Source organism: Macrobrachium rosenbergii, chromosome 56 (assembly GCF_040412425.1).
Source record: "Macrobrachium rosenbergii isolate ZJJX-2024 chromosome 56, ASM4041242v1, whole genome shotgun sequence".
NCBI lineage: Eukaryota > Metazoa > Arthropoda > Malacostraca > Decapoda > Palaemonidae > Macrobrachium > Macrobrachium rosenbergii.
In genome coordinates, this window is record NC_089796.1 from 14,899,302 (window position 1) to 14,924,902 (window position 25,601).

The following is a 25,601-nucleotide window of genomic DNA, read 5'->3' on the forward strand; positions in this document are numbered from 1 at the left end:
ATAACGGAATGGATGACATCTCAACCAGGAAAGAAGAAGAAGAATAATGATCTTACGCTTTCGTTATGCTCTTTAATTCGGGCTTTTGCGTCTCTGTCGTCGATTTGTTTCTCATTTTGAAGTTTTGTTAATCAACCGAGTTACTTTCTGGTTGTGGTAGATATTGCCTAATGATTAAACGTTAATAAATGCTCATGACTGGACAGAACGATCTGTTTACTGATGAATTTCTTTCTCACATATACGCTTACACAGACAGACAAACAGACAAGACAGACAGGCAAGACAGCCTCACATACAGACAGACACAGACATAGACATAAACACACACAGAGACACACACAAATATATATATATATATATATATATATATATATATATATATATATATATATATATATATATATATATATATATATATATATATACACACACACATTATAATGTTTGCTTGCATACACGTGTGTATATGTATGTATATATATATATATATATATATATATATATATATATATATATATATACATATATATATATATATATATATATACATATATATATATACATATGTGTGGATTAACATCTTATTTCCATTGTAGCTACAACTATTCAAAGAACAATGAACGCTACGAAGGAGAATATAAAAAGAGTAAACAAAGACTACAAACTCAACCTTCGTCAGCTTCAATCATCCCCCGCCCCCGTAAACGGGTAAATCAGCCATCCTGACCTGTGTCATGATCCTTGGCAGCGAAGACCTCTCCGTAAGTTCCTTCTCCGATGACCTCCAGGAGTTCGAACCGGGTATTGGGGTCGGGAAGGTTGTCGAAGTCTATGTGCTGGCTCATTCCCATGTACGCCATCTTCTTTGGTGCTGGCAGGTAACCTGGGGACAGAGAGATAATGGGATTATTCTTACTGTTCTTCAAATAAGGCAAACATTCAAATAAAAGAAAGCCAAAGGGTTATTATTATCGTTAGAAGTCAAAGGGTTAAGAGAACAGGATACGGAAGGTAGAAGAAGATGGAGAAGGCTTACGGAACAGCGACCCCATATAGAGATGGGTAAAGGCTGAAGACAAAGAAGAAGAAGATCGTTATTAGCCTAATTCTGTATAAATTTATTAGAAACGAGACTAAAAGGCCATTAGATTACAGCGTTAGGTTTCACATAATGTAATCCCAATATGGAAACAACAGAGAATAACAAAAGGTACTAAATAAATAATAATAAATAATACAAAGATGAAGATTGACGCACGTAAGCAACCACATACGTAAACAAATTAGATCAGTGTAGTATGTCACTTAAAACTAGCATCACAACATCTCTTACCATAATTTGAAAATGAGAAACTGAATTAAATTAAATATTATACAAAAAAAAAAAAAATAGTCCCCATTTCTCGTACTTTTGCCCCATTGGATTTCAGGCCGCTTGCACTAGACCGTAAAGACTGTTGCGAGTTTCATTAATGCTTAGTACTTTGAAAGTAACGAGTGTTAATTTTATGTTCAATAGTTTTTGATCTCCTCTTGGAACTAGCGCTTAACCCACCTTTCATATTCGTCATGAGAGTATAAACTCATCATCACCGGTCATGACGTCATTCGGAAATTGATGGCAGACATTAATAGTTTACGCTGGATGCGGAGGAACAAAAGGAAATTATCGCTGATCAGGTCAGGTGCGCCTGCGCGCAGGTGCGGGCGATTCCGACGGAGTGGGTTTACGATGATGGACGAAAATGGATGACTCACAAGTTTATTTTGCAGGATTAGTCTTCCATAAAGTTTACCCTCCTCCTGTTCTTAGCTTCAATACGTTCTACTTTGTTATAACAAGGAAGATCTTTCCAATAATAAAGAATATAATTGTGTTGTTCTCATATCAACGAATTTCGTGCATTTAGAATAGAAGTTTCCCTTTGTAATAATCAATCAAACGACAGCAGCATCATCAATAATTATTACTGTTCCACTAATGATTATTGTGGTGATAAAAGAAATAATAAATATTTCACTGAAATAGCAGGGCCCATAGGTTGTAGATAACTATATTTCTTTCCACAATAATACATCTGTAAGCCTAAGAAACTCGTTATCAGTATTATAGCAATTGTAACCAAATCCATTGTTAGACCCTAAAAAACCTTCGATTAAGATGCATAGAAAAATATAAATGCATATAAATTCATAAGCACTCAAAGACACTAGTATACATGCAGTATAAAAGCACATGTGTTATACAACGCTGCGCACATTTACGTTTACGTATTTACTGTATGTAAGGGCATCTAAACATTATATCGTTTACTTCACCGTTGCATGCGAATGGACGGAAGTGAATATAGAAGGGACCCTTAAAATTAATGCCTGATACTTATATTAACACCTGACTACACATATACGTTGATCATTTTATATATATTGTGTATATATATATGTGTGTATGTATATATATATATATATATATATATATATATATATATATATATATATATATATATATATATATATATATATATATATATATATATATATATCATAAAATCCACGTAAGAAGGTGAGTGAAAACCGGGACTTTGAACAAGTACTTTCGTTAGTTTATTCTACATTTTCAGGTTGAAAATACTTGTTCAAAGTCCGGTTTTCACAAACCTTCTTACGTGGATTTTATGATATTCTCAACACGCGTTCAATTGTGCTACACTGATATATATATATATATATATATATATATATATATATATATATATATATATATATATATATATATATATATAGTGTGTGTGTGTGTGTACGAATAAAAACAGACACATTTGAAACGCCATCTATCTACAATGTCAAATCCCATCTAACGTTCCTCCGACACCACTTGGTTTCCTGAAACCGCGTTTGCATACTGCCGACGTAGCTCGCAACTTATATCGGAAGAGATCAAACAATATATGGGAATCGTAAAAGACGAGCGATTACGACTCTTATGAAGTCTGTGAATGAAGATGAAAAACAGCCGTCAATGAAAAGCGCGCTCCAGAAGCGCTTTTCATGGCGGTCAGATAAAGATATACAGTTTGCGGAAATACACAAAAGAAACAACTCGGTTTCGGATGCCTTTTTAACTGTACTTTTAACCACGCGTTACCGGACCGTACGAAATTACCCGTTAGCGGGTATAGAGTACGCGCTCGTATCACTTGAGTTTTCAAAGGGCTAAATTGCATATCATTAAAACATGCAAGTTTACTCGCACGCCGCTTCGATATGCAGGCTAAGTGTTTTACAACACTGGGCTTTTCGCAAACGAGCTCGAAACCCCGGCCTCCCCGCCCCCCAAATCACACGCATAAAGTGGGGTAGGGCCTGGGACGGGTGAGAAGGGGTGGGGGGATTGGCGAATTATAGTTGACAGGCTAATTTTCAAATTTTGACAGAAGCAGCTCCTAGATAGGGAATACATGCAGAGCAAAGTTATTTTCCCCTTCTAAAAGTGAATGGAATTGATGAAGGCATTAAGCTGCCAATTCCGACGGCGGCTACCACAAGAAATATAATTATTTTTTTCTAAATCTCCGCAACAGAAGGCCCCTGACGAGACTTCTTACTTTGGGAGTCACTGATAAGGCATACTGGCAACATGGCACTGACCTAATGAGACTCGGTGCTAACTTGACTCCAACGCCAGTGGCATCCAGCATTTTACATGGCAGGGGATCTTAACAATAGCTACTGGGAACAAAGGGCAGAACGGAACTACTTGGAAATTGTTAATTTGCGGCAATAAAGAATAGCCACAAATAAGACAAGTGCTCCTGAAATGCTCTGATGGGTCGATCTCAGACAAGGGCTACCGAAAAGCTCTTTGAAATCAGAACTGAAGGTTCTGTTAGATTTCGTGCAGCACATTTCCAGAAACGAGGCTATATCTGCTTTGAACTATTTTCCTGCAAGCATTAAGTGAGAGAGAGAGAGAGAGAGAGAGAGAGAGAGAGAGAGAGAGAGAGAGAGAGAGAGAGAGAGAGAGGTAGCGTTGTGTTGTTATCTGTCTTTTTTTCTTCATCCTTCACGGTTTTTTGAGGATGAGGTCCTATTCATGTCTTTGGCTCCTGTCGCTGGCTGACTCCACTTCACTGTTAATGGCCATGCCACTTTCATTCCTACTCTTTCGGACATTTTCATTCTTCAAAGGAACTGTTCCATGTTATTCCATTTTATCCTTTCAGTTACACACACACACATTATATATATATATATATATATATATATATATATATATATATATATATATATATATATATATATATATATAAAATATACATATATACAGTATATATAAACATATGTATATGTATATGTATATATATATATATATATATATATATATATATATATATATATATATATATTATATATATGTGTGTGTGTGTGTGTGTGTGTGTGTGTGTGTGTGTGTGTGTGTATGGGTGCAAGTTTACAAATATCAAAATCTTTAGAAAAACCCTAAACGTTTCAAAATTAATGTCATTATGATGCAAAGTTACCGGAACAAATGAGGTTTCTTTTCCATGCAATATAAACAACTGATCTTGGATAACAGCTGCGAACAAAATCTAAATGTGGCTAATCAACAAAGTGACTTACTATAACAGACAAAATTAAGAAACTAAAAATATTAAGAAAATATGGTTCACTGCAATAAATTTTAGCCAATATTCCTTCAAAGGAGCCAACGTACTAAATTCCATCTAAAACAAGAACAGAGTAGGATGGGAGGCTATTTGTTATGGAAAACCAGAAGGAGGAAGAGAGTTCCATAACTTGGCAGTAGACGGAGAGAAAGTTATTAAACAGTGCAATTCAACTAAGTTAAGTATAAACCAGAAAAATACAAATAAATAAACAAATACATAAATAAATAAAGTGTTAGCGAATCTTGCAACCAACCTTATGAGTCGGATGCGAGTTGGAATGGGTCACAATAAGGCCGAAAAAGATCAAAGCGTGAATGATTCCTCACACCGTTTGACTGTGGAACAGCCTCCCAGAGGATGTCGTGGAATTGGAACTTCAGAAGTTCAAGCGAAGATGCAATGCACTACTACCCTAATACTATTCTCCTTACAGTTTAATACATTTTTATTTGTTTATTATTCTATGTTTTCTTTTTATTAAGTGGGATATCTTCATTTTGTGTTTCCCTTTACCTCCCCTTACTTCTTCCTATTGAACGCCATATTCTTTGAAAAAAAAAAAGTTAAGTATATCTTAGTTTAACCAGACCACTGAGCTGGTTAACAGCTCTCCTAGGGCTGGCCCGAACGATTAGATTTATTTTACGTGGCTAAGAACCAATTGGTTACCTAGCAACGGGACCTACAACTCATTGTGGAATCGAACCACATTATAGCGAGAAATTAATTTCTATCACCAGAAATAAATTCCTCTTATTCTTCATTGGCCGGTCGGAGATTCGAGCTCGCGGCCAGCAGTGCTAGCTGAGAATGGAACCTACTCTCCCAACGAGGAACTATATATATTCTTTGGAAGCATGAATTTCAAGTCAATGCCCTCTGTGGGCTTGTTCCATATGAATAGGTTTCATAAATATCTAAAACTTAAAGCTTTCAATCCGATTACTTCCAATGTTAACAAGAGTTAGCGATTTCTTTCAATACCAAGGAAAGTTTGTGATTACGTTTTCTGCAACAATACCTAAATTTGTAGCCAAGTACACAACCGCTGCATTTTCTAAAATGTAAAAGAGAATTCTGAATTCGATTTTGGTGTCGAGTTCTCTCTTCAGTGTAAGACCTTGATCTCTGATTTCTTATTACAGATGGCAATGACAAAAACAGTAAACACGAACACTCATAAGAAAATGATCGCAATGCAGTGAAATTGACTGATCATGAAAGGAATAACTCGAATTTTCACACGATCCAATGAACATTGCAGATTCCTTTTGTACGACCCATACTGTGAAACAGAACATAATAATAATAATAATAATAATAATAATAATAATAATAATAATAATAATAATAATAATAATAATAATGACCCCTCTGGTAACAACATTGTCATCAATAACAATAATGATAGTGGGGGAATAATATCCATAACTGTGCTTATGACTATATATTTCAAATATCTGCATTAAAAGCTATAAAGCCAAGATCCCTCGTAAGACTGCTCAGATCAGCTATTTATAATTATTAAGAACAAAACTAAAGGTTTTATTTCACCTTTGAGGAGTTACACTAATGTGAAGTGTTTTTGTAATAATTTTCAACGTAATTTCAAAACTAAGGAACGGGTCACTAATAAAAATTTGTTGCTTAAGGTCATTAGTTTCAATCAAACGTATATAAGCAAAATTAAGAGGCGTTACAATAAATTTTCCCGCCTCTTCGAAACAAACAGACCTAAGCAGCAATCAGGTTATCTTATCTACTGCGTTCTTTGTAAAATGCCGAACGTTTTCATTTAAAACATTTATATTTTAAAGAAAAGTAAAATAGTTCTGTCGTGCAAAGACATTGTTGAAATACAAAGATTAATTGTGGCTATGTGTGAGAGAGAGAGAGAGAGAGAGAGAGAGAGAGAGAGAGAGAGAGAGTCTTTTAAATTGTTGTTGGATCCATTTCTAAACGCTCAACTTTTTTTTTTAACTTGCAGACACAAAAGCAATTGTAACCTGTTGCGAGACACGCCAGCTGAAAGCGCCTTTCATCTCCGAAAAGCCGTGTAATTCTGAATCACCGAAATTTCACCGCGATTCGCAAATGTGGCCATGAGATTCTGCCAAACCGAAGCGAATCAAATTGCCTAACCCTAATGAGACACTGCACTCGTACCCCTTCCCTATCTAATAAAAGCCTCAGAGCTCTTCCACTTTCACAATGAAATAAGGTCTCGAATCTGTTTCACTGCAACGGAAATGTATTCCAATATTTCTGTATTCTTCCACTGTGCAATGCAGCCGTAATCAGTTCCATCGTTCTCCATACTTTCTCTCTGTTTCGGTTTGATTTCGCTCTGTATCATTTCCCCTTATCTTACTATGTTCTCATTAATTCTTCCGTACGATAATTTTTCAGTCTCTGCTAGGCAATTAGAAAAAGGAAGCTAGGATACGAAGCCCTGAATGTTAAGAATTTGAAAAAACACGTTCACTTCAATACAGTTATTATTGATGTCATGCTATATAAGGTGTCTGTAAGTCTATGACAAGAGAGAGAAGAAGAATAAAAAAAATATCCCGTTTATGATGCCCGACTTTACGGACACCCTGCATTTTGTTACTGAATAAATAATGTTGAACATCTGAAATGCTGGCCTTGCTTGTGGTCTACTTCCTCCTTGGCTGTGTGGCAGCAACTAAAATGCACTTCTCGCTTTCTTTCTTTTTTTTTTTTTTTGCTTTGTTTTGTTTCTTTTGATACCTGCATGACTTTTGTGGCAGATTGTGATTTTCCATCTCTGCCCTTAAGAGCTTTTGATGATGGATAAACACTTTGTTTTTTTTTGGTATTCAAATGACTTGAAAGCAAGCTGCTTTTACCAAGCACACAGGATGTTCTCTTGCTGCATGGTCATCTGGTAATCTGACTTTCTTCTTTCTTCATCTACAGAGTATGAAGTGTCGGATGGAGCATTCTTCTTAATATTCTGTTTCCTTGTTTTACGTTTTTCACTTAAAAATTCCATATTAGGATGTCTTACTGAAAAGCTCCTTAAAATCTCTTAGTTTTGTTCGCAGTGCTGACGTCCGATGCCTACTTTTCAGTAGACTTTCGTTATCTTTTATGCAGTGACAGAGCAAGCAATTTTTCCTTTTACCTTTTACATAAGCTGCTTCATCAGCCTTTCAGACCATTTACGTCATTCAAAGGAACGCGCCGGATCGTGCGCATCTTCGTGCAATATTCAGGAAACATGAACTAATTTTTTCTTCATGTCTTTGATTCTTCGCTCCTCACGATTGCACGAGGATTTCCTCAAAGACTTCGTGATGTATCTCTTTTGTGTTATTTTTGAATGATGTGCTCATTTCTGAATAATGTACTATCAGTCCAGCAAAAAGACTGGAAGTGTTGCTTCACATTCTTTTTGTTCTTCGTCATTTAATGCACAGTTTAAGCGTCGGGTGAACGTTGGTGGTAATGTTTCTGCATGCTTGTTAATCTTCCGTTTTGATATTTTCTTCTATCTCCTCCTCCTCCTATTCTTCAAATAAAGCAGGTGAGGTTTATGGTCCTATTTCTTTTAAAAAATACGCAAAAAAAAAAAAAATTGAAAATGAAAATTTTACCTGCCGGAGTTTACACAGCTTTGAAATGAAAGTGTTATAATTCATCGTCCGACATGTACCATGCGTAAATTTGGGTACAAAGTAAATTTTGTAGAAAAATCCGCATAAATTCAATTAAGAGGAAAATCTCGAATGAAATCTATTTCAAAATAGTCATTAAACGGATCACCGATAGATTTCTAGATGAAACATTTGAAAGCTAAAAAGCAAAGTTAACTCTAGCATCGGAATTTAAACACAATCTGTAACCGCAATTCTACGGGTCCGATGCGGACGGCAATGGATTACAATAAGGCCCAAGAGCCATTGGAGTACATGAGTGAATATGAAATTAATCTACAAGGTGCAATAAAATATGACTGGGCTCTCTCAAAGCTGAGCAACATAATGTAAACTAATCGTAAAGTGTCTAATTGATATTTAATTAAACGGCCCCATCAAGCATTACTGCCCATGATGTGTGCACAAATGATGCCGTCTAAAACGCCTCACCTCGCATCTTCACTCCTCTTCACCAACATCACATTTAGTTCCTCGTTGGGAGAGTCGGTAGAGTTGTCGGCTAGCAGTCGCTAGGCCCGAGTTCGAATCTCCGGCCGGCTAATGAAGAATTAGAGGAATTTATTTCTGGTGATAGAAATTCATTGCTCGCTATAATGTGGTTCGGATTCCACAATAAGCTGCAGGTCCCGTTGCTAGGTAACCAGCTGGTTCTTAGCCACGTAAAATAAAGTCTAATTCTTCGGGCCAGCCCCCCTAGGAGAGCTGTTAAACAGCTCAGTGGTCTGGTTAAACTATGGTATACTTAACCAACATCACAGCTTCCAATGAGTCCCTTTCTCCAAAGACCTGGAGTCCAGTCATTAATTTTGTGCTGGTAAAGACTGCATTTAACAGAGTTCAGTTTAGTCCCCAAGAGGTCTCCCAACACTAAAACATTCGTAAAAGCAAACATTTGAACAATATGACGCCTACTTAGAGTTCAAGAGACCGCAAAGCAGCCGTAGTAAGGAGTGAAAGCATCTCGCGGGGTGGAAACAACACAAATAAGATACATTATTTTCCCATTTAACTCTTCGTGGTTCACCACCGTCAACATTAAGTAGGTGTAACCTAATACATTCCCCTTTCTATTGTATTTGGTTTAAGTCTCATACGATTCAGGGATACAGTGTGTTTTATTTCGTTTCCGTGTTTTGTACTTGATGTAGTTATTCTCCTCTGGAGTTGGGATTTCATACGAATAAATAAATTTATCAAAGAGTGCAATATCTTCATTGGCTTTTATGCATGTGCAGCTCTCTCTATCCTCTTTCAAATTATCATTTGTATTCATCCGTTTCGTTATTTATGTGAAATGACACACACAATACATACATACATACATTCATACATAATATATATATATACATATATATATATATATATATATATATATATAAATATATATATATATATATATATATATATATATATATATATATATATATATATATATATATATATATATATATATATATATATATATATATATATATATATATATATATATATATATATATATATATATATATATAGTGCAGCCCAAGGTTGTTCTGTAAACTTGTTTGCTGAATAAGTAAGTTCGTGTGTACTCCTCGTGCAGGAGAACTCGAAATTTATGGACAGATACTGCTCGCCATGACAAGTCAAGGCAAGGCCAACTGAAGTGTCAAACTCGTGATTTGAATAGACAAGGATATATTTTTGTGAAAGAGAGAGAGAGAGAGAGAGAGAGAGAGAGAGAGAGAGAGAGAGAGAGAGAGCTGTATTTCTACTTACACAGTCAGATAAAGAACTTACCGAGAGAGAGAGAGAGAGAGAGAGAGAGAGAGAGAGAGAGAGAGAGAGAGAGAGAGCGATCCTTCTATTTACACAGATAACTAAAGGACCCACAGAGTGTGTGTGTGTGTGTGTGAGAGAGAGAGAGAGAGAGAGAGAGAGAGAGAGAGAGAGATCCTTCTACTTACACAGATAACTAAAGGACCCACAGTGTGTGTGTGTGTGTGTGTGTGTGTGTGTGTGTGTGTGTGTGTGTGTGAGAGAGAGAGAGAGAGAGAGAGAGAGAGAGAGAGAGAGAGAGAGCTGTATTTCTACTTACACAGTCAGATAAAGAACTTACAGAGAGAGAGAGAGAGAGAGAGAGAGAGAGAGAGAGAGAGAGAGAGAGAGAGAGAGAGAGCGATCCTTCTATTTACAGATAACTAAAGGACCCACAGAGTGTGTGTGTGTGTGTGTGTGTGTGTGTGTGTGTGTGTGAGAGAGAGAGAGAGAGAGAGAGAGAGAGAGAGAGAGATCCTTCTACTTACATAATTAACTAAAGGGCCCACAGTGTGTGTGTGTGTGTGTGTGTGTGTGTGAGAGAGAGAGAGAGAGAGAGAGAGGAGAGAGAGAGAGAGATCCTCTACTTACATAATTAACTAAAGGGCCTACAGTGTGTGTGTGTGTGTGTGTGTGTGAGAGAGAGAGAGAGAGAGAGAGAGAGAGAGAGAGAGGGCGATCCTTCTATTTACACAAATAACTAAAGGACTCCACAGAGGTGTGTGTGTGTGTGTGTGTGTGAGAGAGAGAGAGAGAGAGAGAGAGAGAGAGATCCTTCTATTTACAAAATTAACTAAATACTTCCCACAGTGTGTGTGTGAGAGAGAGAGAGAGAGAGAGAGAGAGAGATCCTTCTATTTACAAAATTAACTAAATGCCAAACAGTGAGAGAGAGAGAGAGAGAGAGAGAGAGAGAGAGAGAGAGAGAATTGTATAATGCTCCTATTTACGCAGTCAGGTAAGACCAAGCCGAATTGATCAGGGGCGTTGGCCACAGAATACCACAAGAGAACCTAAAGAGGATGGAAAAGTGAAAGTCCAACAGCAGACAAAGGAAGGCACGACCTCTGCCTGTTGTATCACTTACTAATTGTTACGTTGCCTTTCCAAACCTTATTGTGTCCCATCGAATTTCGTAACACTCCTTAAAGCTGCCTGAAGTCTCTGAAAGTCGCAGAAACTTACGTGACAGCGACGTCTGGTAACCATCGATGGTCACGCACTCAAGTTTCGCTCGCCTTCAGAGATCGAAAACCAGCGGCGTAGAAAACGCCGGCATCTGATTGGTTGGCGGGGGAGGTTGCGTTCTTTTGCATCGCGGACACAAAACACGATTGCGTCACCAAACACAAACACCCAAACGCATGACTTGCCCACGAATCTCGCTGGTCGGGCGGACAAGGATTTCGCAATGCGCAGGTCGAAGGCATGATTTTCATAACTATCTTATATCACGCTTTATCCAAGCCGTCGTCATGTTTCTCGGGTCAAGGTGGGCTTGAGAGAGGAGAAAGAAAGACCACCATCCGGGGGAGATTACCGGTAAGTCAAGGTATGACTTCGTGCTTTAGAAAAACTTTGCAACTTGCTCCGAGTGTAAAATTAGCTGGTTTGTGGCTGTTAAGAGTCAGTCATTTTGGTTCTCTGTCAAGGTGTATTTTCAGAAGATTTATTTGCTTGAGCTATTACTTCCAATCTAAATTACGTAGATTTTGCAACCTAATGCTTGTTAAAATAACAAACTGGTCTTTTCAAATTTCTTTACCACTGGGATACGAGGTTACGTGATTATTTATTATGCAAGAGCCAAAAGGACGTAGGAAATAACATTGTAACATCCTTTGGTTGTCTTTGAAATACACTGAAAAATGACGACCCTTCTCGTCTTCTGATAGATAATCCAGCGAAGAAATTCGATTCTTATAAATATCTAATTATTATAACCTGTTTCGTAGAGTTTCTTAGCCTCAGTTCATTACCGTGACGCTAAAAGCAATAGAAGTAATATTAGCAGTATAACAGCATGCCAATCTTACCTCCGGATGAGACGTCATCACGAAAAATGACCATTCTCGTGCCTACTCTGACCCCAGAGGTCATGGTGACGTCATTATCTCCGTAAGCTATGCTATCAGTATATCGTTTGTCTGATGGATGTAATATGCAAATAACATACACCTGAAAAGGCCTTAAAAAGTTTTGAGCAATTCAGCAAGCTAGTAATGGCAATTCACTAAACATTTCTTGGAAGTAATACGAACGGTAACATTGACAAGTTAGACATGACTGTCAAGAAACAGTAGAAAAAAAGACCTAAACATATTTCAGGTGTGTCATCGGAAAGAGAAATAACCGAACCGGTAAAATGGGCAATTCCTCACTCCCAGTGCAAAAAAGAAGAAAAAATTGTTGCGCTTGAAGCATTCCATGATTTGACAGGTTACTTCATTCAAAAACCAGTTCGTGCGCTGCAACATCGTCAGATAAAAAATGAAAGGTAATAAAGAATCATACTTTGTGAAAAGCGTAAAGAAGACTGGTTTTCGCAGTTCTAGTAAACTCTGATTTTTCCCCTTTCAAAAGCCATCGAAGTTATTCGCTCACAGATTGCATAACAGACATAACTGTGGATGCATAAACGCACGAAGTCATTCATCCTTCTGCATAAGTAAGCCAAGGAATGGATATGTGTTCACCTAACCTTACGAAGGTGACACACACATATATATATATATATATATATATATATATATAATAATGATATATATATATATATATATATATATATATATGTTATATATAAATATATATATATAAATATATATATATATATAAATATATATATATATATATATATATATATATATATATAAATATATATATACATATATAATATATATATATATATATATATATATATATATATATATATAATATAAGTATATATAGATAGATAAATAGATAGTCCCAACAATCAACATTTTTATACATTCGAGTTACACCACAATAACCAATTAATAGTAAAATAACTTTATACGGGAAATAAATACATAAAAGGGGCTTTTATAAGTTAAGTGTACCTATTTTAACAAGGATCTGAACCTATGGCTTTTTGGCCTGGTACACGGGTGGCAGTGACTAAGCAGCCACGACCCAAAAACGATAGGTATGAAAGGTGTTCAAGGAAGGTGAATTTATGTGTGCGTATGTATATATATATATATATATATATATATATATATATATATATATATATATATATATATATGTATTATATATACATACAATGTGCTCTTAAACTTTGCTGGTAAGATGTGACGAGATTAGATTCCTGGCTGAATTCTAAAACAAGGTGTCATTCACTATCCAGACGAAATGAGATCAAATACTTTTTAAAAGATGTGACGAGATTACGATTCCTGACTGAATTCTTAAACAAGGTGTAATTCACTATCCAGACGAAAGGAGATGAAATACTTTTTAAAACGCAGAAGGTTTTTTGAGCAACCTGAAGTATATTTTCGTTGCAATACACTTAAAACTGTAGGAAAATGAAGCTGGAACAACTCTGGGAAAGAATTTCTAATGGCAGCCAGACCTGGATATAGTTTGGAGGGTACTTGGTCATTACAAAATTCCAAACCTCTTTTGGATATCATCCATAATAAATTATAAAGCCGTAACGTTATGACTTACAAAATTTGATGTACTGTTTAACTTTTTATCATGAATTTGTTGTATGTCAGGAAAGGACATTATATTCTTACTTATCACAGTTTTATATACATGGTATCTGAAATTGAAACAGCATTGCAGATTCTAGACAATGAAGGGACAGCAGATTCAAGTTTAACAATCATCCCCTTGTTTGATGATTAGAGGGTGATATGGAAATCCACCACAAACAGGAATAATGCGCCGAAGTTTCTTCGGCGCAATCGACTTTCTGTACAGCCTCAGTTGTTTTTGGTTCATAGCATTGCCAAATACACGAAGCCAACTTTCTTATACTGACAGAAGAGGGTGCAACGGACATGTTTGATGATTGAATGCCACATCTCAATTTAGCCCCATGTTTTTTAAGATCTGAGGACGGACAGAAAGTGGACGGACAGACAAAGATTAGTTTTCTTTTACAGAAAACAAAAGGAAAATTATTTAACATATCTGAACAACAAAATTTAGACATCAACATTCCTTTAGAATATTTGACACATACTCTATTCAGCATCACCAGCAACCTTTGAATCATTTTTGGAAATCATCCCAGTTCACGGAACGTAAACCACAGCATGAAATCAACGTTTCAACACAGACGACGCACATGCATAACGTTGAACGCAGAGTAACGTTGGCGTGTGCACGGAGGCACGCACGGTTTCATACACTGGATGATGCTGAAATACATCTATGACATACCTGCGCTCAAAATCAGCCATCTCCACAGAGGCAAGAAATTGCCAGTGAATTGTTGGTCTGTGTGTGTGTACTTATATATACTGTATATACATATATATGTATGAAATTTTATCACACTGTGATTTATATACAATCATAAGCTAAATGTCGCCATTATCAATTCACGCGTTCGGGAATATCATTGATGGGGAATTATCACCGCTGGGAATTTATAAGCGGTAATTGATTGGTACTGGGCAGCGTCGTCGACTGAGTCGCTGATAAGTACCTGTGTCGTGAGATCGCGACTCGGCAGTACCAATCCAATTATCACTTATCAATTCCCCTTCGGTGATAATTCCCCATCGGGGATATTCCCGAGGCAGCGTGAATTTGATATTAAGCGGCATTTGTAGCTTCATGCTTATATATATGTATGTATATATATACATATATACTGTACACATTGGTGTGAGAGCGAGGCTATTCCTCAGCAAAATACACAAGAGGGCACTAAAGCAGACAGCTTGGTACATGGTATTCCTTTATTCATCACGGCCTACGTTACGAGATCCTTGTCTCATCCTCAAGGCTAAAAATACAAAGTAAAATATATAAATGCAACAAGAAATGTTAGGACGTGATGCATCAAGTTGTCTGCTTTAGTGCCTTCTTGTGTATATATATGAATATATGTTGATATATATATATATATATATATATATTTATATATATATATATATATATAATAAATATGTAGAATTTTTCCCATTCAACATAATATTTTTATATTCACAATTATTAGGCCACAAATTTTTTTTAATATCTACTTCGGGTATAAATTACATCCAAGGGATTCATAGTTGATATTGTGGCTTGATATAAACATGTATGTATATAATTGTATGTATATCTAAATATATATATTTACCTATATTATATAATATATATATATATATATATATAGTATATATATATATTATTGAAACAAAACAACGATATAACAGCAGTAAACAGCTGGCAGGAAGGGAGAGAAAAAGGCGTTTTTTGGCACATCCACAGCTTCGTGACACTTCCGGTGACCTTGATTTTCAATTTGCATATTGTCCTTTACATAACATACGTGGCCCAACAAGGTGATCCTGTCACTGCCAGTCTTTGAATAATGGAGAAAGACTTACGATACGCACATGCCTGTACCGGATGATTAGATGGTCTTATATCACTTGCATGAACACACTGAATAAATATGGTAAATCTCTCCCTCCTTTATATATATATATATATATATATATATATATATGAAATATATATATATATATATAAAATATATGAAATATATAAAATATAATATATATATTTATATATATATATATATATATACATATATATATATATATAAATATGAATATATATATATATATATATACAATATATATATTCATATATATAAAACATGTGTGTATATATACTGTATATACACACAAACATACAAGCTACAAATGTCTTTAACATCCACCTGCCTCAGCTAATGAATCATTTATCAGCTATAATTCCCCTTGGGTGATATTCCCAAAAGTAGACCGAATTGAATATTATACATCTGTGGTTAAAGTTTGGGTGTACACTGTATAAAAATGTGATGTGATAAAATTCATGATAAAATTATATATATATAGATATATATATATATATATATCAGTATTAATCCCTATAGCATTCAAACAACTAATATGACTAAATTTCTGTTGTTTCGGTTAAAAAAAACTGCAGTCATTGATATCACGTATGACAAAACAAACAGTATTCAATAAACAGTGCTAGCATGCCAGTCACTGTCATCAATCATCATTGTTCACATCATTATCAAACAGAATGACATATCCCACAAGATTATTATTATTATTATTATTATTATTATTACGAGCTTGTTGGCGCGCTGGAACTAGGCGCTACTGTCTCCCCTGCCCTCCCGATCAGGGGGTTCGGGGCTGTTTCATGTCTCCCCTACTGTCACCCGGGGGGGGAGCGGGACAACAAGAACCACTCTGATATTATTATTATTATTATTATTATTATTATTATTATTATTTTACATTTAACACAGGCGAATGCGTCTAATGACCATGAGCGGATAAAGAACACTTTCACATTTATAGTTGCTGTTTTAAACGTAGCCACTCTGAATGTTTTACAGACTACGTCGTATGGATGCCCAAAACGATAACCTTCTCGAAAGTAGACGACCTTCTTGACAGAACCGTCCCTTGAAAAGTTACGGTGAATTATGGGTAACCTAAGCGAATGTGTTAGAGAGTGACTAAGCCGGTTGTTCCTCAAGTTCATGAATTCGCTCCCCACAGTATGGATGGGATTAGGAAGTCTGGTGGGGGTACAGTGAGGAAACGAGACAAGGTATATATCACTGAACTAATATTTCTGTGCTTTTCATACGCACTCTCTAAGCTCTTGCTTTCAAAATATTTTTTAAAGTCTGCATAATGATTCCTATTTTTTTTTTAAGTTGGTCGGTAATCAATACTCACAATACTACATATTAAAATGCCTGAAACATTCGTCCTATTAACGAAAATTTGTAAATGCTGTTCTTATAATTACTTTTCAAATTTATGACTGAATAACACCGAACAAATGGATATGCATTATCGTATATCTTTATGGAGGATATTAAAAAGCAAATTTATCTATATGCTCTAATGAACATTAGATAAAAACTCACATAGATTTAGATGCCACAATCGCCCTTACCAACCTTTTAGTTACTTCCAGCAAGGTAATCAACATCACCATAAAGACGGTTTTATCGACAATTATCGGTAAATTTGAACGTAACCGACATCAGAGTTGGCCTGAATAATCGGTTCCCTTCATTAGATATTGAGGATATCTCAGTTAAATTAATTCTATCATCATCATTATCGAACACGTCTCTCTCTCTCTCTCTCTCTCTCTCTCTCTCTCTCTCTCTCTGCAAAATTCATTGTAACTATCAGCTTCTCAAGAATAACAAGTAATTTATACATAAATTCAAAGAACATGACATCTCTCTTTCTCATCCACTAAATCTCTCTCTCTCTCTCTCCATAAATTATTTTAATTATCAGCCACTTGTGAATAAGTAAATGATTTTAACTATCAGCCACTTATGGATAAGTAAGTAAAAGACGAATTCAGTGAATGCAATCTCTCTCTCTCTCTCTCTCTCTCTCTCTCTCCATGAATGATTTTAACTATCAGCTATTCTAGAATAACAAGTTACACACGAATTCAATAAGCACAATCTCTTTCTTTCTTATCTCATCCACTAAATCTCTCTCTCTCTTTCTCTGTCTGTCTGTCTGTCTGCATAAATGATTCTGATTATCAGCCACTTAAGGATATCAAGTGCACACGAATTCAAAGAACACAATCCCTCTCTTTGTTTCATCCACTAATTCTCTCTCTCTCTCTGCATAAACGATTTTAACTATCTGCCACTTAAGGACAACAACCAAGTTACAATACGAAGTCAATGAACACAATCTCTCTCTCTTATCCACTAAAGCTCTCTCTCTCTCTCTCTCTCTCTCTCTCTCTCTCTCTCTCTCTGTGTGTGTCCATGTAAGCACACCCAGCGCAAGACGAAACCTTACGGTGACCAAATGACGTCAATGAGTAGTATGAAAGTCTTACGAGCGCAAACCGGCGCTAACTGTGAAGCTTTTTGTTGATTCCACATACTCGTTTCCCGTGGTCATTGTGTTTATGTGTAATTTCACACACGCATACATACTATAATATATACATATACATATATATATATATATATATATATATATATATATATATATATATACAATTATATATATATATATATATATATATATAATGTATGTATATCAGTGTATATTGTATGTATATATATGTGTGTTAGTATATATATACATGTACACACTCACGCATGTAATAAATAGGCATGCATGCACAAACAGACACATTACATACGGAAGATACCTTTGGAATAATTTTGTTCTGAAGACTCAATGTAATTCTTAAAATAATCTTGGCAGGACACAAAATTCAAACGACTTCTGGAATCGTATTAACAAAAATAAATAATAACAGAAAGTGGAACGTATCCACGTGCCTGGAACTAGCAGTTTTACAGCTTGGAGTCACAACTGGGGAAATTATTTTCATGTGGTGGAGTGAAAATTTCAATAAGGATCCTTCGAATGAATAACACGTGACATAACTTAACGCGTGTTATTAATGAATACGTGATCGTTTCTTTGCACGTGTTAGATTCGCGTTTGCAATGGTATACGAATTAAGTCCACCTTCCGCACAGGGCAAATCATTAGAACTAATATATATTATAAAGTGTCAAGTTGAGTGGATTCATTCCTTTAGTGTCCTTGAATTGTCTTCTACGGATAGAGAAAATATCAAAAGGAATTCAGTGCAAGTTCTAATATTTTGATGTAGACTGATAAAATATCTAATAAATTCATTATAAACCTAGAACTAATATCTATAATGTATTTACATTACTAATGTCTTGAGGTAAAATTATTAGCTGGGTGTTATCTTACTGCTGGTGCTTAAACAGTGGAACAGTTTCATGAAGAAGTATTACTTATAAATGCAAATCATACGTAAGAAAAACAAATCCCAGCAACCATCAATTTAGACTTTTTGTTGGAGCTACATTTCTAAAGAAATAACCTGATTTCTTAGTAAAAATAAATCAATGACAAAAAATGTACAATGCAAATAATCTCAGGTTCGAAAAAACAGCGTAACTGACACTTTCCTGATGTGTACAGTCTTAACTGAAGAGGAGACGAGTTGTCTCGAAACAGTTACAGTGTCATTTATTTTATGTGTGTAGCCCTATTGTCAAAAATGACAACAACAGAAGCACAAGACGGTAGGTCTCGACCCTAGGAAGTTTCGTACGGTCCCGAAACTCACACCATTCTGCATATACATGGCTGGAAGACGCATTGCATTTTAGAATACAGTCATTGTGATGTCTTTGTTATTCAAAAACACAAAATCTTCCAAATTCGAAGAGCCTCATCAGATTCCATTGTTTTACACCAATCACCGAGCTTTATGTTGCAGGAAGAGAGCTTTTATCTTAAATTTGTAATGAATTTGTCAAACGAAGTCTGATTCGGCTACATAGATTTTCGTATCTCAGCGTTGCCACAATTGCTCAGTTATCTTTAAAATTCACTCTAACATAAACAGTAACAGTTAGGTTTACTGTCTCACAGCCACAGTGCCATAGTCGTCAAAACTGGTTTTACTTTATTAGTTTGTCAATGATTCTTATAATAGGTGCACACACACATATGTGTGTGTATATGTATAAAATATATATATAGATGCATAGATAAATATACTTATATTTTATATTATATGGGTAGGTACATATATATATATATATATATATATGTATATATATATATATATATATATATATATATATATATATCTGTATATATATATACATAAATACGTCGAGGAGCTAATTGCCCCAGTTTCAAAGCAAAAAGCAGACAAGGAGGAGGAGGGGAGGAGGAGGAGGAGGAGGAGGAGGAGAAACTTGCAGACACAGCCACATGATCTTACCTTTTCTGGCTCTGAACAAAAATATCTTTCCTCGCCTGAACAAGATTATCTCTGGTATTCTAGAGCCGCTAATTGCTACCTGCGCTCTGAAAGGCAGGCTCAGTCTCCAGAGCGAGCAAACCTTTAATATTTGGAACTGTTACACTGGGTTAACCAAAAAATTGGGCTGATCAAACCCAGGTTCGATTCCAGGATGAGGACTGGAGGATGGGCACACACCGTCAGAAACCCACTGTGCCCCTGCTGACTTGAGCAGTGAATTAGGTAGCTGGTAGTGACACAAATGTGGGGCTTGCAACCCCATCTCGAAAGACTTGTCGAGAATAGGAAGGCTAACCTGTTTTGTCATCACCCTTCTAACGGGATATATATATGTATGTATGTATGTATGTATGTATGTATCTATGTATATATGTATATTTATATGAATATGTATGTTTGTATGTATGAGTGTGGTGTGTATGTATGTGTTTGAGTGTAATAAACCAACGATTAACAAAGTCGCAAAATAAAAATTCCTTAATGACATTAAAACAGAAAATATGGAATTTTTGATGCTGGAAACGACAGTAAAAATTCCACACACACACACATATATATATATATATATCATGGTACTTATATATAAATATATATATATGTATATTTAATGGTCACTTTACCAGTGCGTATGTAATTTTCATGGTGCCCCCATGGTCCAGTTGGGCAACGTGGCCTCGTTGTGATTTTTCGGGATGCAGGTTCGATTCCCGCTACCGGACATCAGAATTGCTTCATACTTCTTACATTTGGATCTAAGGCTTTGAAGTGACAAGAGTATCCAAAAAGCGTGAAGAATTCGAGAAGTTTAGGGGCATTATGGTTATTATAATATATATATATATTATTATGGTTATTATAATATATATATATATATATATATATATATATATATATATATATATATATATATATACTATATATATATATATATTTTCACCTTTAAGAGGCCTGAGTTCGAGTCTCCGGCCGGCCAATGAAGAATTAGAGGAATTTATTTCTGGTGACAGAAATTCATTTCTCGGTATAATGTGGTTCGGATTCCACAATAAACTGTAGGTCCCGTTGCTAGGCAACCAATTGGTTCTTAGCCACGTAAAATAAGTCTAATCCGTCGGGACAGCCCTAAGAGAGCTGTTAATCAGCTCAGTGGTCTGGTTAAACTAAGGTACACTTAACTTTTCGCCTTAAGAGGGTAGCCCCAGTCAACCTCTGGTCTTCTCAACCTTGGTTGCAACCTACCCCAGTTAGCTAACAATCAAAATCTAAGTTACCTGCATAAGACAACAAAAGCAATATAACTTTTAGCAAACAGATCAAAGTCGTTTCTCCCCTTGTGGACCTGGTTAATACTTGGAAGGGTGACCACTAAGAAAAGAAAGATGTCTAAAAATTGGCTCCTTAAACATCCATGGAACAGGGTCTGAGGCTTGCAACCCCATCCCACAAATACAGACAACAGGGCAGTCTCTCTCTCTCTCTCTCTCTCTCTCTCTCTCTCTAATTCTCTATAATGTTATATATATGTATCTGTTATACATATATTTATTATATATATATATATATATATATATATATATATATATATATATATATATATATATATATATATATATATATATATATTATATATATATCATGTCCTTGTAATAACATAAGCAGCTTGTATACGTGCGCGCGTCACAATAAGTGTCTTGTTTCAAGATTTAAATCCCAATATAGAAAGGGAAACATGTTGTTGGAGAGTAAGAGGCAGTAAGGAGCTTAGGACGGATTTTGACCGCTTATCCAATAAACGAATATATTTTTCTTTGCCCCGGGACTTCCACACCTGACGAGGAAGAGAGAGAAGCTTCCGGAAAAGGGAACAGTTGCAGTAATGTGAGAGTATGATAAGTTAGGCTGTTTTTTTTTTTGGTTCTTAAATACATATATTTCTTTATAAATAGGTCAGTTAGGTGTCAAGTGAAGTCATGCGTGCCTACGTATATTCTTTATATATGTATATAATAAGTGGAACACACACATATAAATATATATATATATATATATATATATATACATATATTCTATATTATATAATTATATACAGGGCGTCCATACAGTCATGGTGCAATTTAAAATACTTGTAGCTTCGTAACTATAGATGATAGAATTAATCTATAAAAAGGATACCCCAAAGCTTTTTGTGTCTTAGTTTTTCTGCTCTTCTGAAGTTTTATTTATTATCTTTGAAACATAAAGGCCCATAAACTCACTATATAAACATTGTAACGTTTATATAGTGTTTTATGGGTCTTATATACTGTATAATAAAATATATATATATATATAAATATATATATATATATATATATATATATATATATATATATATATATATATATATATATATATATATATATATATATAGATACTGGTATATATTAATGAACTGTACAATACATATGTACACAATACCGGGGTCTAAGCGATGTCAGGCAGGGCAGCCGATCGGGACTACAAAGTCTACCCAAAAGCCAAATCAAAGTCCTTCAAAGAAGGCATCACGGCGACCCCATATAAAAAGGGAACAAGCTGGGAAGAAGAAGAAGAAGAAGAAGATATATATATATATATATATATATATATATATATATATATATATATATATATATATTTTATATATGTATGTATGTATGTATAATCAGCGATACATTTCACTTTTACAAAAACTGTACAAGACAAGCTAATTACAGAGCTGCTGTCTGTCTTCACGGCTGTTTAGTCACAGAGATTTCTTGACCCCTTTGGCGCTGGAGGTTGTCAACTTAAAGCAGTTTGCATGATGGTGTCTAGAGCATACCTTTTATTTTTTTTAAAAAAGATTAGCTAAAGTTCGGTTCCTGTGTGTCACAACACATACTGAGAGTTTAATCATTAACTGGATAGCGGTGACAATTGAATATATTCACTGGAGTTCCATTTGAGACTCAATAAAATAGAATATAGATTTAAGCCGATGACCAAGCGATGGGACCTATGAGGTCATTCAGCGCTGAAATGGAAACTGACAGCAAAGGGGTTTGAAAGGTGTAACAGGAAGAAAACCTTGCAGTTGCACTATGAATCGATTGTTGGGAGGGTGGAAAGTAAGATGGAAGAAAGAGAATATGAGCCGAGGTACAGTAAAAGGCATTCGAGACTAATGCTTATTGGTTGAAAAGCGACTGAGCACCCTGCTCTAGTTACTTCTAATTGGCAATTATCTTTTTTAGTTCGGGTTGTTACCCCGATTACACTAAAAGTCGTGTGTGAATTTTCACAAACATTCTACCAAAGTGGGCCTCGTGAATGACAAGTATGTAGATTTTGGAAGAGATACGAAAGTAGTTTTTGGGAGGTGAACTGCTCAACCTTGGCTGTCCCTGAATCCTACTGTTTTCCGAGGGAGTTTTATTCAGGGAAATTTTGTTCATCGAGTTCAATACTTCTTAGTGAGTTTCAGAAAAATATAAATGCACTGTCAGTAAGAAGCTGATAGATTCGCATTATGCGGAAGTAAAATGATCCCAAATTTAGTTTGTAAAAGTATTCAAACTTCCAGACATTAATGGTATATTTATGAATATCAGGGTAACTATCAGTATGGGATGACAGACAAATCAGTATGTTACACCAACTTTTCAGTGCTTCGTGAAGCAATGAGCAACAACTGTGTCTGGCGACCGCCATGCTCTAACCTCTTTGGTGACCGCAAACCTCCGCCAAGGGTGAGCAATCCAGTCCCCAAAAGGCCCCTCCTTCCTAAAAGTGACATTCTTATCTTCCCCAAAACCAAATCTCTGACTGCCAGTCATAAGGTCCATCTCTGGTCAAATTCTCGTAAAATAAGCAGATAACTGCATAGTCCTGCTAACAAACAAACACAACCTCTTAGCAGAAAGTAAATTGGTAAAAACCTCTGACAGTGGCTTATGTTCCATGAGAATCAGTCGCAAGATAGCGGTTTATGGTGTCTTGATGTTTACCCCAAAGTGAGAAACTATAACGGAGCGTTGAAGTCTATTAAACCGATTAGGAAATAAAGACTAGTCATAACGTTTATAACGCTCCCAAGCCCGGGTAAACGACGTGGGTTGAGCGCAGGGTTAGGGCTCCTGCTGTGTACAATACAAAACAAGTAAAAGATGCCCCGAAGTTTCTTCGGCACAATCGAGTTTTCTGTACAGCGTATAATGCTGTATGAAACTTTCAGCCACGGCCCATGAAACTCTCAGCCGCGGCCCATGGAACTTTCAGCCACGGTCTGGTGGTGGCCATGTTGTTGGTACTTATAGCGGTACCAGACGCCAGATCACAGCTAATTTTAACCTTGAATACAATAAAAACTACTGAGGCCAGAGGGCTGCAATTTGGTATATTTGATGATTAAAGGGTGGATGATCAACATACCAATTTACAGCCCTCTAGCCTCAGTAGTTTTTAAGATCTGTGGGCGGACAGAAAAAGTGCGGACGGACGGACGAATAGCCATCTCAACTGTTTTCTTTTAAAGAAAACTAAAACGGCACTGACACTTACAACTAACCTCAGTAGTCAAGAGCGAGTGGCAATGGGTGAATGAATGCATGGCGTGATTTCTGGGTCGGTGATCAATGAATGATGAAACATGCAAAACTCACGAACACGAGCACTATTATGCATTTCTTTCACATGTTTAACAAAGTATTCAAAATAAATTGTTTAAATGTTGCTGAAAGTCCATTTTTCTCTTGAAGTGGTCATAAGGGGCTGAATTAAGACACTTCGCAGAAAATCTTGGCAGAAGATCTCAGGTGAGGCAGCGAGTGATGAGTATTTTCAAAAGCTATCGGAGTAAACAAAAAAAAAAAGACTAAAATAGCGTTAAATGCTTTAGGATTTTCGAATTTCACAGCAGAATGTGACACTGAAGTGCTCTTCGCAATGACGTCACATGGAATATCTGTCTCGGGAAATAATCATCTTTAACGCTTCAAATGACACTCGCTACACAGCAACTTACGCCTACCAGCCAGACAAATTTTAAAAAATAATAGAAATAAAGTTTTTGCAAAGTTTATTCGAGATGTAATTTAAGACTATTTACTAAAATCAATACCATAACCTAAACACGTAAAAAATGCGCTGAAGTTTCTTCGGTGCAATCGAGTTTTCCGTACAGCATACAGTGGTGTATGAAACTCAGCCACGGCCCATGAAACTCTTTGCCGCTGCCCGTGAAAATTTCAGCCACGGACCGGTGGAGGACTGTGTTGTTGGCACCTATAATGGTGTCAGACGCACGATCATGGCTAACTTTAACTTTAACTAAAATAAAAAC

The 25,601-nt window shown here is 35.8% G+C and overlaps 2 protein-coding genes across 2 annotated transcripts in view; one reads left to right on the forward strand and one right to left on the reverse strand.

Annotated features, from left to right (window-relative positions):
* Nucleotides 1-25,601, forward strand: part of LOC136836734 (vitelline membrane outer layer protein 1-like) — a 276,601-nt gene that overhangs the window by 158,721 nt on the left and 92,279 nt on the right. The window lies entirely within an intron of this gene.
* LOC136836729 (myosin-IIIb-like) overlaps nucleotides 1-25,601 on the reverse strand; it is a 170,456-nt gene that overhangs the window by 67,780 nt on the left and 77,075 nt on the right. The window contains 1 exon segment of the mRNA XM_067101249.1: nucleotides 731-886. Within this exon segment, the coding sequence (XP_066957350.1) occupies nucleotides 731-886 (156 nt within the window).